Below are 12,375 nucleotides of genomic sequence, written 5' to 3'. Positions count from 1 at the left end.
AAAAAAAAAAATCCTGTTGAGCAAACCAAATTGATGATATTGTTGTTTTGCCAACAAAAGGAAAAGACACTTAGGATCAAAGCTTTCACTGAGATTGGCTTATAGTCACAAATAGTAAGTTGTCAAGTTAAAATTGGGACTCAGGGTATTCTGTTGATATGTATAATCTCTTTATATTTTAGAATACTAGCTAATCACTATAGATTGGGAATTTTCCTATAGTGTTAAAGCAGCTTTGCCAAACTGAGTGTGTTCAGGAAAATGTTTACATACAGTGCTCCAAATGTCTCCCCATTCTCTGTCTGATTCATTGAATATTGACACATATGTGCTGTTGGGCTCTTCCAGTGGGTTGTGGTAACTTTTTGTTGAGGTCTCTCAGCATGGGTCTGCAATCTTCTTCGCTAGGACCACACCAGGGTGGGCGCAGACACCTCTCAGGACATCCAGCTCTTTGGCATAGGGATTCAGCCCGAGCACTGTGAGATTGACATTGCGCCTGATGGAGATATCACGCTCACTCCGAAAGAGAATGCCAGGTAAGGACAGTGAGGGGCCACTCAGCCCGGCTAGGTACCTCGTTTGCAGGACTAGCCTGCCCTTTCTGTTCGTTCAGTTGTGTCAAAGTCAAGGCTGCCCGGGTCCCTGGGGCTTCCTTTCTGACTGTAGAGTAACTTTAGAGTACTGAAGAATCACTTTAGGGTAGGCAGATTCTGCCTCACTGGCTGGGTGATCCTGGATAAGACACATCTCTTTTCTCAACTTCAATTTCCTTCTGTAGTAGATGTAGTTAATAGTAAGAAAAATATGACACATTTAAATGAAGAAAATTGGTTGTTGTTATTCAATGTATAGTACTCAAAAGCTGAGTCAGATAATTCTATTTTATGAAAAATTCCTAATCCAAGCTATAATATGTAAATTTGAGGATTGACAGGACAGTATATTAATGTAAGCTACAAAAAATATTTTAATAAAACATCTAATTTCTATTAAATGATGTCTTGAATCATTTTATAATCTTTTATAAAGTTTTAGTGAGGGCCTATAGCAATATTCATTAACACAAAAACATAAAAAAATATTGTAACATTCAAAGCATTTATTTTGATGAGAACATTGCACTCAAATTATTCTGTTAAATTGGTCATATAAATTTCAAGAGATGAAAAACTGAGACTCAGATTAGCATACACAATGCATGAAAATACATAGCCCTTGTGTTAATAGTGTTAATAGTGATGTAATTGGGAGGATAGTAACAGTACGATGATGTTATGCCTTAGTTTTCTAAACCTAATTGGCCTTTAACTATATATTATCTCTCCCCACTTTAGAAGCCCTTGAGTTTTCCCGCAGTTTTATTGAAGTGTAACTGACAAAGTTGTATGTATTTGAAATGTGCAACATGATTTGATCATAACCTCTTCTATCACTGTACCTAGAAACACATTCCTAAAGAGAATTTGTGGACTAGAAGGCAGATGTGAAGAAATAATGTCTGATCCTTAATCCCATGCTGCTCTTTGGCTGTCTATAATCCCACTTGCATCTGCTTGACCCACCTCCTCATCCCCATTCCCTCCTCTTCACATTCTCCCTACATTCATATAAATACACATCCTTGTGGCCAATTCAGCAGCTCTCCATGTACCTGAATCCAGTTCCCAGTCTGTCTGTTTATCCTACTCTTCTGCCTTTGCCAACCAGCCTTTTCCAAGCTCCTGCTTTTCCTGGAGTCCCAGAGTAGCAGTTCACTCATTTAGTGTCCTTTGCTCCAGACTCTGTGCTGGAAATGCCCAACTGTAAGAGCCTGAGAGGGAAGAATATATAGAAACAACAGTTATGGAGCCCTCCCTGGTGGTACAGCAGGTTAATGCACAGCACTATGAAGCTACCCACAGCCACTGCAGCATGAGTTTGATCCCCCACCAGGGAGGTGACCCACATGGTACAGCAAACCTCTCCTGTCTCACCCACTGCTCCCCTCAGCAGTGTATTTCAGTCAATCCACCTGTTCTGTTCCCCACTCTGTCCTTGGTGAATCCTCTCACCCCCTGCACCTCTGGCCTGTACCCCAGTTCTTGTATGCATAAATAAGTAAATAAAAAAAAAGAAACAACAGTTATATGTTATTTACAGAAGCGCCCCTGGCTGGCTGTGGGGTGTGATTGAGCATGAGACTCTGAATCCCAAAGGTTATTGTCAGGAACCTCAGTGCTCCTTCTACAGTGATCTAACTGCCAATGTGATCATTGTAGGTTAAGAGGTGTGGTGGTGCGGGACTGGACGGAAAGGAAATCTGCAAGGAGATTAGTGTGGTGGCTATAGACGTGAAGAACAAAAAGTGTTGGAAAGTTATTTGAGAGTCAGCAAGCTTCAGTGGTGTGCCTGGGACAGTTTAGCAATTCAACTTGTAAAGGGAAAGAAGTCAGCAACGATTTATGGATTTCTGTCCTGGGAAACAGATACACAGTGGTGGTATACGTTCAGGACTAGAAAACACATTTAGAGAGTGGTAACAAGTGGAAATACTGTATTTGGGAATCTTTGAATTTGAGATGTCCTTAGGAGATGACCACTAGGACATGGCGTTTAGGGCTCTAGAACTACACTAAAGCGACATCAGTAGACATTATCAGTGTTGTCCGGCTTGAAAGAAGATCCAGAGTGTGTACTGGAAAGATTAAATCATGTAGAGAAAATTGTAAGGAGAAGAGGTCAAAATAGAAGCTGAGGGTCCTCCCTGGTAGTGCAACAAGTTAAGCACGGCACTATGAAGCTAGCCGTAGCCTCTTCAGCATGAGTTCCATCCCTGGCCAGGGAGGTGCCCCACATGGCGCAGCAGGCCTCTCCTGACCCGCCCGCTGCTCCCCTCAGCAGTGTACTTTGTCAGTCTGCCTGTTCTGCTCCCCACTCCGTCTCTGGTGAATCCTCTCTCCGCCCCTGCACCTCTGGCCTGTACCCCCAGTTCTGTGTGCATAAATAAATAAATCTTAAAAAAAAAAAGAAGAAGAAGAAGAAGCCAAAAAGCTTCTGTTGGGCATAGCAATTAAGAAGACCCAGGTAACAACCTTGGGATGGTTAGGTACCAGGTAGTTGTGCAAATGGAAGCACAAATGTGAAGAAGAGGGAATGGGGATGAGGAGGTAGGTCAAGCAGATGAAGTAGATGCAAGCAGACAGCAAAAGGAGCGACATGGAATTAAGGGTCAGTCACTATTTCTTCAAATCTGCCTTCCAGTCCACTAACCGCCTTTAGGAGTATCTTACCTGCCGCTTCACCATTCTGTCAGTTTTCACTTGTGTCTCTAGTTTCATTTGTAGGAGGTCCGTTTTTAGATAAACCTTTCTCTAGTGCTGCAGCCCTGCTGTTACTCCAGTGTATGCCTTTCAGAATTTTATTTTCTTCGTGTTATTGTCTTTAAAAATTCTCTTCTGAAGTTGTCGGGGCCTCTATCCAGCTGTGTAGTGTCTGCTGGTGACTTTGCTTCCAAAAGCAACTCTATCTTCAGCAGAGGTTTATCTGTAGCTCCTTGGCTTGAGTGAGGGTATACATCCCCACAGAGAGGCTTTATATATGCTTCTTCCAACCACCAAAGCCTGTATCCAACTAGAAACTGCTTCTTATGCTAATCCTTGGTGTAGGGTATATTGCCAAACCAGAAATAGTAAAGTTGTGTGTGTGTGTGTGTGTGTGTGTGTACCTCGGGAGAAGTCTTCTAAAGTATCAGTATCATAAAAGTTAGCATAAGTGAGGCAAAGATTATTGTATTTCCTTCTCGTTTGCCCAAGAGCTATATGTTGTCTTCTAGAATATGATTGCCCAATCAAGTCTTCTGAGATAATGGAAAGGTTGTGTAACTCCTGGGACCATTTTAGAATCTACTAGAAGAAAATGCTCTTGAGCAGTGACATAAGACTAGTGAGGAGCTGTTTTGTTTTTTTTTTTTATCATAATTTGAATTTAAAATAATATAGGACACTGAGTGATAACGTTTTATTACTAATCATACTGTTTTCCCTAGAATTTTTAAAGGGCTATTTAGATACCTTAATAAATAGCTGGCAAATATTTTCCTGAAGCAGTGACTAATGAATTTTTTTTAATAGAAGATAACTATTCCATAAAAGTTTTCAACAACAAAAATGTCTTTCTTCTTTTCACAAATATTTGTCTGTATATCTACACCTGGACATTATCAGTGTTGGTAACTGTACACATTTGTATATAGATCTCATTTTCAACTTTTGGATATGAACTAATCAGTCCATAATTTCAAATAGGACATGGACTTTTGAAACTCAATTACATTTTTGAGAGTCATTTTGCTTGGAGTTAGTGTGCTGTGTGTGCACCCAACTTTTATCATGTTTATATATGACAGATTAAAAACACTTAGCCTGACATTCCCAGAGCAGTTTTTATCAATAATATTTTAGCCACCAAGTCTGAAATATTACTACAAAGGATAATATTTTCATACATGAGTTTTACCTACTGTCCATTGCTCTCAGCTATAGAGCCCTATTAATAATAAAAGAGTTTTGTTTTTAACTGCCAGCAGAATCTTTTTCTACTGAACCACTTACACAGAAACCAAAATTATCAATCTCAAATTTCTGGAGGCCCTGTTTTCTCTCCCTAAATGTCACCATACCTGTGCTTTGCCAAAGGATCGGCTGATGGGAGCTGCCCATAAGGAGAGACTAGGAAATCTGCAGTGCATTGCCCCTTGATAGTCAGTAACTGAGCAAAGCTGCACAATCAGGACAACTGTGCTGTTGATACAAAGAAGAGTCTGCCCAGCCCCTCTGGTTTTGGCTTGACAATTTGGTAGCTGTTTGGAATTTAAACCTGCTATGCTTTTTTATTTTTCTTTCTTTCAATAGAAAAATTGCTTTAATACAATTAGAAAGAATATAGTTTCCACATGAAGCCCCTGATGTTACCCATCCCTTGAGTGGGTAGATGCCTGAAGTGGCAGAGGGTGGTTAATTATGGAAATCTCAGGCATACGAAAATAGAAATAATAGAACAAATGCTCAAATCTCCATCCAGCTTCAAATCTAGTTCCACATAGATGATTTTGTTTATATGCCCTCTACATTTCTTCCTCCCTCCCCTTGGCTTAGTTTAAAACTAGTTCTAGGAGTTTCCAGGTTGGTGAACACATAGAGATTTGGGGAGATGAGCATGCTCATAGAGGACCTGGAATCTCTACACCTTTCCCTATATAGCCTCACCCTGGGCACCTCTTGCTACTGGCTGTTGATTCGTGTGAACCTCTACCCCCTAACCATATAGAGAGCTGCAAATCAGAACATCCTCAATTTAAGAAAACGCAGATTCCAGATATTATCACCTTTTTGCATATAAACAGCTCAGCTCCAAAAGATGAATATCTTAAAGTATAACTTCAATTCCATCACACTTGTAAAAATTCACAGTAACTCTTCACTGTATATCCAAACTATTTCCCCAGGTGTCTCATAAGTATCTCTTTCCATTGTTTCTTGATCAGGATCCAAATGAAAGTCAAACTTTGCCATTAATTGTTCTGTCCCTTAAGTCTTGCTCAGGCTATGGGCTCTCCTTCCCTCTCTATATCCGATATTCCCCACCCCCTTTTTCTTGTATTTTATTTGTTATCAGAGTTCCCGGCACTTGGCATTTGGGTCATGGCATTCCATGGTGTCCACTATGTTTCCTGAGAGCTTGATCAGGTTCAAGTCCAATTTTGACCAGGCTCTTCCTAGGTGGCCTCTCCCATGAGTCTATCATATCAGGTTGTCGCTCTGACGGGTATGGTAGCCCTTAGCCATCATTGCTTATATCATGAGTTTTGACAGTAGTTACAATTCTGTGATTCCCATCTTCGGTCTTCAATAGAATATGTCTGTCCAGATAAAGTCCCTGTAGTTATCTTTGTGGTCCTCATGAAACTGATGTCTCCCCTCTCCCTCAGGTCCTGTGTGAACGGCACCCTTGTGTGTAACCCTACCCAGCTGTGGCACGGTGACCGAATTCTGTGGGGAAATAACCACTTCTTTAGGTAACATCTTTGTGGTCACTGATATTTTCCTGAACTTTTTTTTGTCATCTGAGTGAAAAACAAGTTGATGGTTTTTCAATGGTGAAATGTCCCTGCAGAATTAATTTACCTAAGAGGAAACGGCGAGACTGGTTGAAAGATTTTGAAAAAGAAACAGGCCCTCCAGAGCACGACTTAGACGCTGCCAGTGAAGCTTCCTCAGAACCAGACTATAACTATGAATTTGCCCAGATGGAAGTTATCATGAAAACGCTCAACAGTAACGGTAAGACCCTAACTGGGTTCCTCTGTTCTGGGCTGGCCTTTTCTCATTCCACTCAGCAAGAGAGTCTGAGTGTACCGAGTTCAAGTGTCATTCTGAAATTCAGACATAAAAAGTGCCACCTGGGAGAGGTTGTCCACAATATTCCAAGGCCTGGTCAGCTCCCTCTGCTGTTACCAGCAGGTAGACAGTCCCCTTTCTCGGCCACCCTTTTCCCAAGCCAGTTGTGTCAACTGAATGTCACCAGTACTTATCAAGTTTCCATCATGGGGCCTGTCCCTTCTGCATCATTTAGACTGAGAAAATGCCCAGAAGGATGTAAACCCAACAATTTCAAATGGAGTCAGATGGAGAGATGAACATCACAATTCAGTGGGAACTATATTCCCCAAAAGACTTACAAAAATACACCCAGGTCATGATTACAAAAATGATACCTAAATAAATGCTTTATGGGCTCTTTATTGACCTGTGCTCCCACCTGTCTCAGATCAGGATGAGATTCTCCTTAAAGGGTCTCCACAGACCTCCTTCAAGAAGGTTCTCATTGGTCATATTAAAATCCTTGCTCTCTCTGTCTACAAGGAAGTCCTCTTCCTGTTCTGTGCCGATAAACACTTCCATGCACTCAATAAAATACAAGCCAAATTCTTTGCTCGCTTGCTGTTTTAGAAATCTGCTTCTTCCTTTCTCTAGCTCCCAGTCTTCCAGTCATCCCCAGGCTTGGTACCCAGAAACCAGACGCAGGATAGGAAGGCTGTCGTGTTACCAGGCACATGATAATCTTTCTGGTTCTACACCTGTCTTACAAGGATAAAGTTCAGGCTGCCTGCAGAAGCACCCAGGAAACTTAGTTTGTGGACTTTGTTTACTCTCACTGTCCCTTCGTCTGTTCTGTGTATGCCTGTGCTTCCTCAACTTGGATGAGGGAGCACTTCCAAGAACCTCGAGAAAACCTTCTACATGACAGGGTGTTAGAGAGCATTTTGTTTATCGCAGTTGGACTTTAACCTTAAAAACCTTTATTTTCTCACTCTATGAACGAGCCAATTTGGGAAGAATTTGAGTGGGATAGAGAATCGTCAAACAGATCTCTGGCATTTCAGATTGAGGATTCTGCTGCTGAAATAAAGATGTCCTTATTTATCTCTAAGGATTTTTAACCTCAGCACCCCTATTTTTTTTTAATTTTATAATAGTTTATTCTTACACATTTTTGTGCATTTTTCCATCTCAGTTGCAATCCCCTAAGGTTTCCCATCACCAGATCATCCATGTGCCATCACCATAGTCCAGTCAGCACCCCTATTTTTAATAAAAATGAAGTATGAAGAAACAGCCGGGTTGAAAACAAGTGACTTAGTGAAGGAGAAAAAAAATAAGTTCATGAAGGGAGTTTGGTAGCTTCTCTTTTTGAACATCCTTAAGATTAGAAAGTATGATAGCTGTCAGGGTAGCTCTTTTGACATAGAATCTTGGGGTGGGGTACAGCTAGAAAATTAGTCCACTCTGCTAAATCCTATTACTAGGTCATCTAACAACTTACCTGAGCAATAAAGCTGATTTCTTGGAAACAGTGAATACAGGGTGTGACAGGAGGGCGTGGGCCCCAAAGTCCAGCTGGAGGAAAGCCCATTGGAAGAGAACTTTCTTCAGATGAGGCTATAAAGGTTATAGATGTTTCTGTTGTCTGACTCTGCAGGTATCAATTTAAACAGGTATCGTCCCACATCGCACGTTTCTAATTGTATCCTATTACAATATACCTATTCTAAAAACCCTGGAATAATCCATGAGCATTTAGACAACACATGTTAATTCCTCCAGTCCTTGTAGCTATACCAATTAGTCATTAGTGATCTGGCTCGTGATATTAACATGAGTCACCCATTTGCATTCCAGATCAGACTTTACCTGCCAGTGCTGATTTTTTATATTTAACACTAGTGTTTCCCCTTCCTCACTCTTTCCAAAGTCCCACTGGTGAATGGCACTTCCCTGGGGGCTGCACAGATGTTCCCAGACACAGGTGCTAAGATGCTGGTGGCCACATAGTGCTCACGTGACCCCCTCTGCTACTAGGTGGCTTCCCGATAATAAGCCTGTCTGCCTGGTGGTCATCCCCTTGGTGGTCCTATTTGAAGATCCTCTTCCCTCTCCTGTGGTTTCAGACGAAGCTCCTTCACAAACACTGGGATAAAGGTGTAACTGGTTGACATTAGCATGAGGGGGCGTGGCTAGTTTGAGCAGGGCTGCTGATTGTGCTACCTGCTTTGGCAAAATGCAGCTTGATTGGGAAGAAGCTGAAGCTCCTGCCTGGCAGTGGCATGCTGTATTCTTGATGAAGGAATGTGCCCTTCGCAACTTACATCCCTGCCTTCCCCTTGTCCTGATTCCTTTACCTTTCCGGTGGCAAAAGGCCGATGGCTGTTCTTCTCCCTCTGCTCCCAATAACTCATTATTGTTACTGTGGTTACTGTAACTCATAACTTCACTACCTTTGCGAGTACAGCAGTGAGGACATAGATTGTATTCATTGCCCTAATCTAGGAATAAACTAGAATAGTGCACTTTAGGGTAAATAATGATCTCAACCCCAATTCATTTGAAATCAGACAAACCTACTCTCTATGACCAATAGAAACGCCTAACTGGAAACCTGCTTCCAGACCCCAAGATACCTCTAAGATGAGTTCGTGGAGCCAGCTGCTTCCATTTGAGGTGAAACGTTCTTTTCTCCCCAATAGAGCTGCCTCTTTTCAGTTTAGCACTTCAAGAGAATCTTAGCGAGAATTAATTATAATTTACTTTATCACATCACTGCTTCCGGCCACCACCACCGTCACACTTTCTTTTTATTTCTGGGGACAGATAAATAACTTGGGGACAGTTGAACTTGTTTCATAATTACAGGCCAAGTTAAGAATGAACTTAACAAAGAGGAGGAGAAGGTGCTATTTCCAAAGTAACTGTGGTCCTTTGCTTCTCCTGGAAATACCCCCCTCTTAAGTGCCAACCTTACTGAATTCTAAAAAAAAGAAGAAAATGATGGGGGTGGCGGGTAAAACTGGGCAATCTGTTGATAGGTGCTTGTTTGAGACTAGGCCAAATAATCTTTGGCTTCTGTCCTAGGCCTCTTCATAGAGTAACTTGCTAATTAGCGTGATCTGTTTAAATACATGCTGTGTAGTGATAAAGACTTGAAGATGTTAATTAATTGCAAAGGAAATGTTATTAAATATGTCTAGGAGAATAGTGTTTCCAGATTGGTGCTGGGATCAGAGGCTAAAAAAATTCTCAGCCCCTGCAATGCTTCTGCTTGGGCTGTGGGGTGCCGGGGCTGGTCCTGGGGTCTCCGGGGCCACACTGTTCCTGGCAGGTCAGGGGAGAGATGCTTTGAGTGGCTCTCTCTTCCCGGCCTGCTTGGTGGTCTGTGGCCACTGAGTCGTGAGAGTGCTGTGTTCTGGCTGCTTCCACCACCCCTTTCTCATCTCTGCACTGACATGACACCTAGTTGAATTCCTCCACCTCAACCACCTGTAATCATGTGTGTTTCTATGCCACACTGAATGGCAGGTAGAAATAAGGGTTAAATATCTTCAGTGCCTTTTCACAAAAGCCCTAGAATCTAATTTTATAAAATGGTGTGTCTTCTAGTTTTTTCTCTCTTCAAGGTAGATCCCTTGAAGATAAGGCACTATACAAGTATAAATAGATAGTAAGGAGCTTGCCCTTTCTTTTTTAAACTCAGAGCCTAAGAGTAAAGACATAGTGTTTCAGGAATATATTTTTTCAAAACCTTAGAGAACTTTTCTTTTAAAACCTTATGTTTAAAATTCCTTCAGTATTCTTCAAAAAAGTTCATGGTTTTGTTCCTATTTTTATAAGTTATACTGCTGTCTCACAAGTTTTACTGCTTCAGAGTGCATGTTTTTTTCACTGTGTAGAAAAGATTTTACCTACCTACCCGTGGTCTGCATTTGTGTAAGTGGTTTCCTTTTTAGGAATTCTTTGCCCCTCAATTTCTAAGTCATGTATTTCAGAGACTCTATATGAGGATGCTATGAAGAAATCTATCCTGTTTGGGGGAAAAGGGTGAATTTTAGAACATTTACATCCCAGGGTATGGTAGTTTTTTAAAATATCTACTCTTTAGCAGAGTACTAGTCTTGAGCAAGACATTGAAGGTAAGAATACTACATCAGTTTACTGCTAATTTTCGGTCCTGTGCCTAGACAATTAACTCTGATCTGAGTTTAAAACCTGGCTCAGTTGCTTATGATCTGTGTGATCTTTGGTCACGTTTCTGAGCCCCGCATTTTTCATCTCTAAAATGGGAATGCGAGCCGCCTTAGGTCTGTCACAAGGCTTCCATGAGATGAAAGTAAAACATGCAGCCCTCCCTCTACCTAAAATACACGCAGCGTCTCAGGATTATTACATGTGGATTATTACATGTCCTTTCTACTAAAACAACTTACCTGTACCGTGCATACCTTGTAAATTCTTAAAATGCTTCCTACTTCTGGTTTTGTGTTCTTTAACCATATTTCTAAGCTAACCTGCTACCTTTTTCTCTTACTGCTCATGTAGAAAATGAGTATGACTGGTATGTTCATTGCACAAATTGATAGGTCTTCTGAAATAGTCAGTAGCCAACTCTTGCTATTTTAGTCCCCATTCTTATCCTGGAAATTAAATTGAGAGTCCATATGTGGGAGTAAAACACATAGGTAGCAAGCACAGGGGTGAATGAGTGACTTTCCACCTACTCTGAACATATAAAGGCATCTCTTTCAGCTCCCAAAATACTCAAGTATTTACTGGGGTGTCGGGGAGCTTTTCCTGATTACCATGCAGATATCTAACATGCTGTTTCCCTGCAGTGTCCTTCCCTAGAGGGGCTGCTGACTTTCTGGAAGTGCCTGCATCTCCCTCCCTGGCTTCCAGATCATGTCCTGCTGCAGGCACTAACCTTTCAGGACTGCGTCCTACCTACCGTGTCCCCTGTCACCACCATCAGTCACCTCTCCACCTGTTCCCCACATGGATGGTACAGATCCACCGGAGTTGTGACAGCAGAAATCCCAAATAGCCTTTTTTTTTTTTTTCAAGTGAACTTCCCTTCTCTTTTCACTTCCTTTTTGCAAGTGAATTGCCTCTGGGGTATTAGCACCTGAGAGCCTACCACACCTGTATACTCAGTCCTTATTTTAAACCTATGTGTGATTTGTACATTTTCTCCCACATTAGGGAAATTCAGGGCTAGTCATATTGGTGATTAGCATCAGAAATAGAAACGCTTGACTCTATGCCAAAATGGATCCAAATAGGCACAGGAATGAACTACCTGCCTCGTGGGGCGCTCTCTCTGAAGTTACCCTAAGTTTCAAATTTTTCTTTTTGGGCCCTTCCTGGTGGCGCAGTAGGTTAAAGTGCAGCTAGGTAAGGCTATCACCAGCCCCCTACAGTGCGAGTTTGATTCCTGGCTAGGGGGCTGACCCACATGGTGCAGCAGCCTCCACCCCAGCTCTTGTCTGCATAAATAAATAAAATCTTTTTTAAAGAGAATTTTTCTTCTTGGTGGTCAAGGTCCCATGCCCTTTCCTCTGCTTTCTGCTCACAACATGTCGAATGGAAGCGAGTACCAGGCCAGATGTGGGCAGTGTTCACACATAGGGCATCCGGCCAAAATACTAGCAAAGAGAAAACTGAGAGCATTTCCCTTGCTGGCCCCTCAGCCTCACGCAGAAGGTGAGCACTGAAGTCACTTTGCCTTGTCTCTTGCTCACCAGACCCAGTTCAGAACGTGGTTCAGGTCCTGGAGAAACAGTACCTGGAGGAGAAGCGGAGCGCGCTGGAGGAGCAGCGACTCATGTACGAGCGGGAGCTGGAGCGGCTCCGCCAGCAGCTCTCTCCTGAGCGGCAGAGCCAGAGCAGCGGCCCCGACCGCCTGGCCTACAGCAGCCAGACCGCCCAGCAGACGGTGACCCAGTGGGCGGAGGAGAGGTAAGGACCCGCCACTGCGGAGTGGCAAGGGGGTGGGGCGGGGATAAGC

The 12,375-nt window shown here is 42.4% G+C and overlaps 1 protein-coding gene across 1 annotated transcript in view; it reads left to right on the top strand.

Annotated features, from left to right (window-relative positions):
• The window catches only part of KIF13A (kinesin family member 13A), a 196,887-nt gene that overhangs the window by 138,054 nt on the left and 46,458 nt on the right, over positions 1 to 12,375 (top strand). The window contains exons 13-16 of the mRNA XM_012732923.1: positions 409 to 539; positions 5,969 to 6,055; positions 6,154 to 6,320; positions 12,113 to 12,326. Of these exons, the coding sequence (XP_012588377.1) occupies positions 409 to 539; positions 5,969 to 6,055; positions 6,154 to 6,320; positions 12,113 to 12,326 (599 nt within the window). The remainder of the gene's footprint in view (positions 1 to 408; positions 540 to 5,968; positions 6,056 to 6,153; positions 6,321 to 12,112; positions 12,327 to 12,375) is intronic.

The sequence above is a fragment of the Condylura cristata genome, unplaced genomic scaffold (assembly GCF_000260355.1).
Source record: "Condylura cristata isolate star-nosed mole 26May11 unplaced genomic scaffold, ConCri1.0 scaffold00037, whole genome shotgun sequence".
NCBI classification, from domain to species: Eukaryota; Metazoa; Chordata; class Mammalia; order Eulipotyphla; family Talpidae; genus Condylura; species Condylura cristata.
The sequence above is the reverse complement of the archived record's forward strand: the minus strand, read 5'-3'. Positions and strand labels throughout refer to the sequence as shown.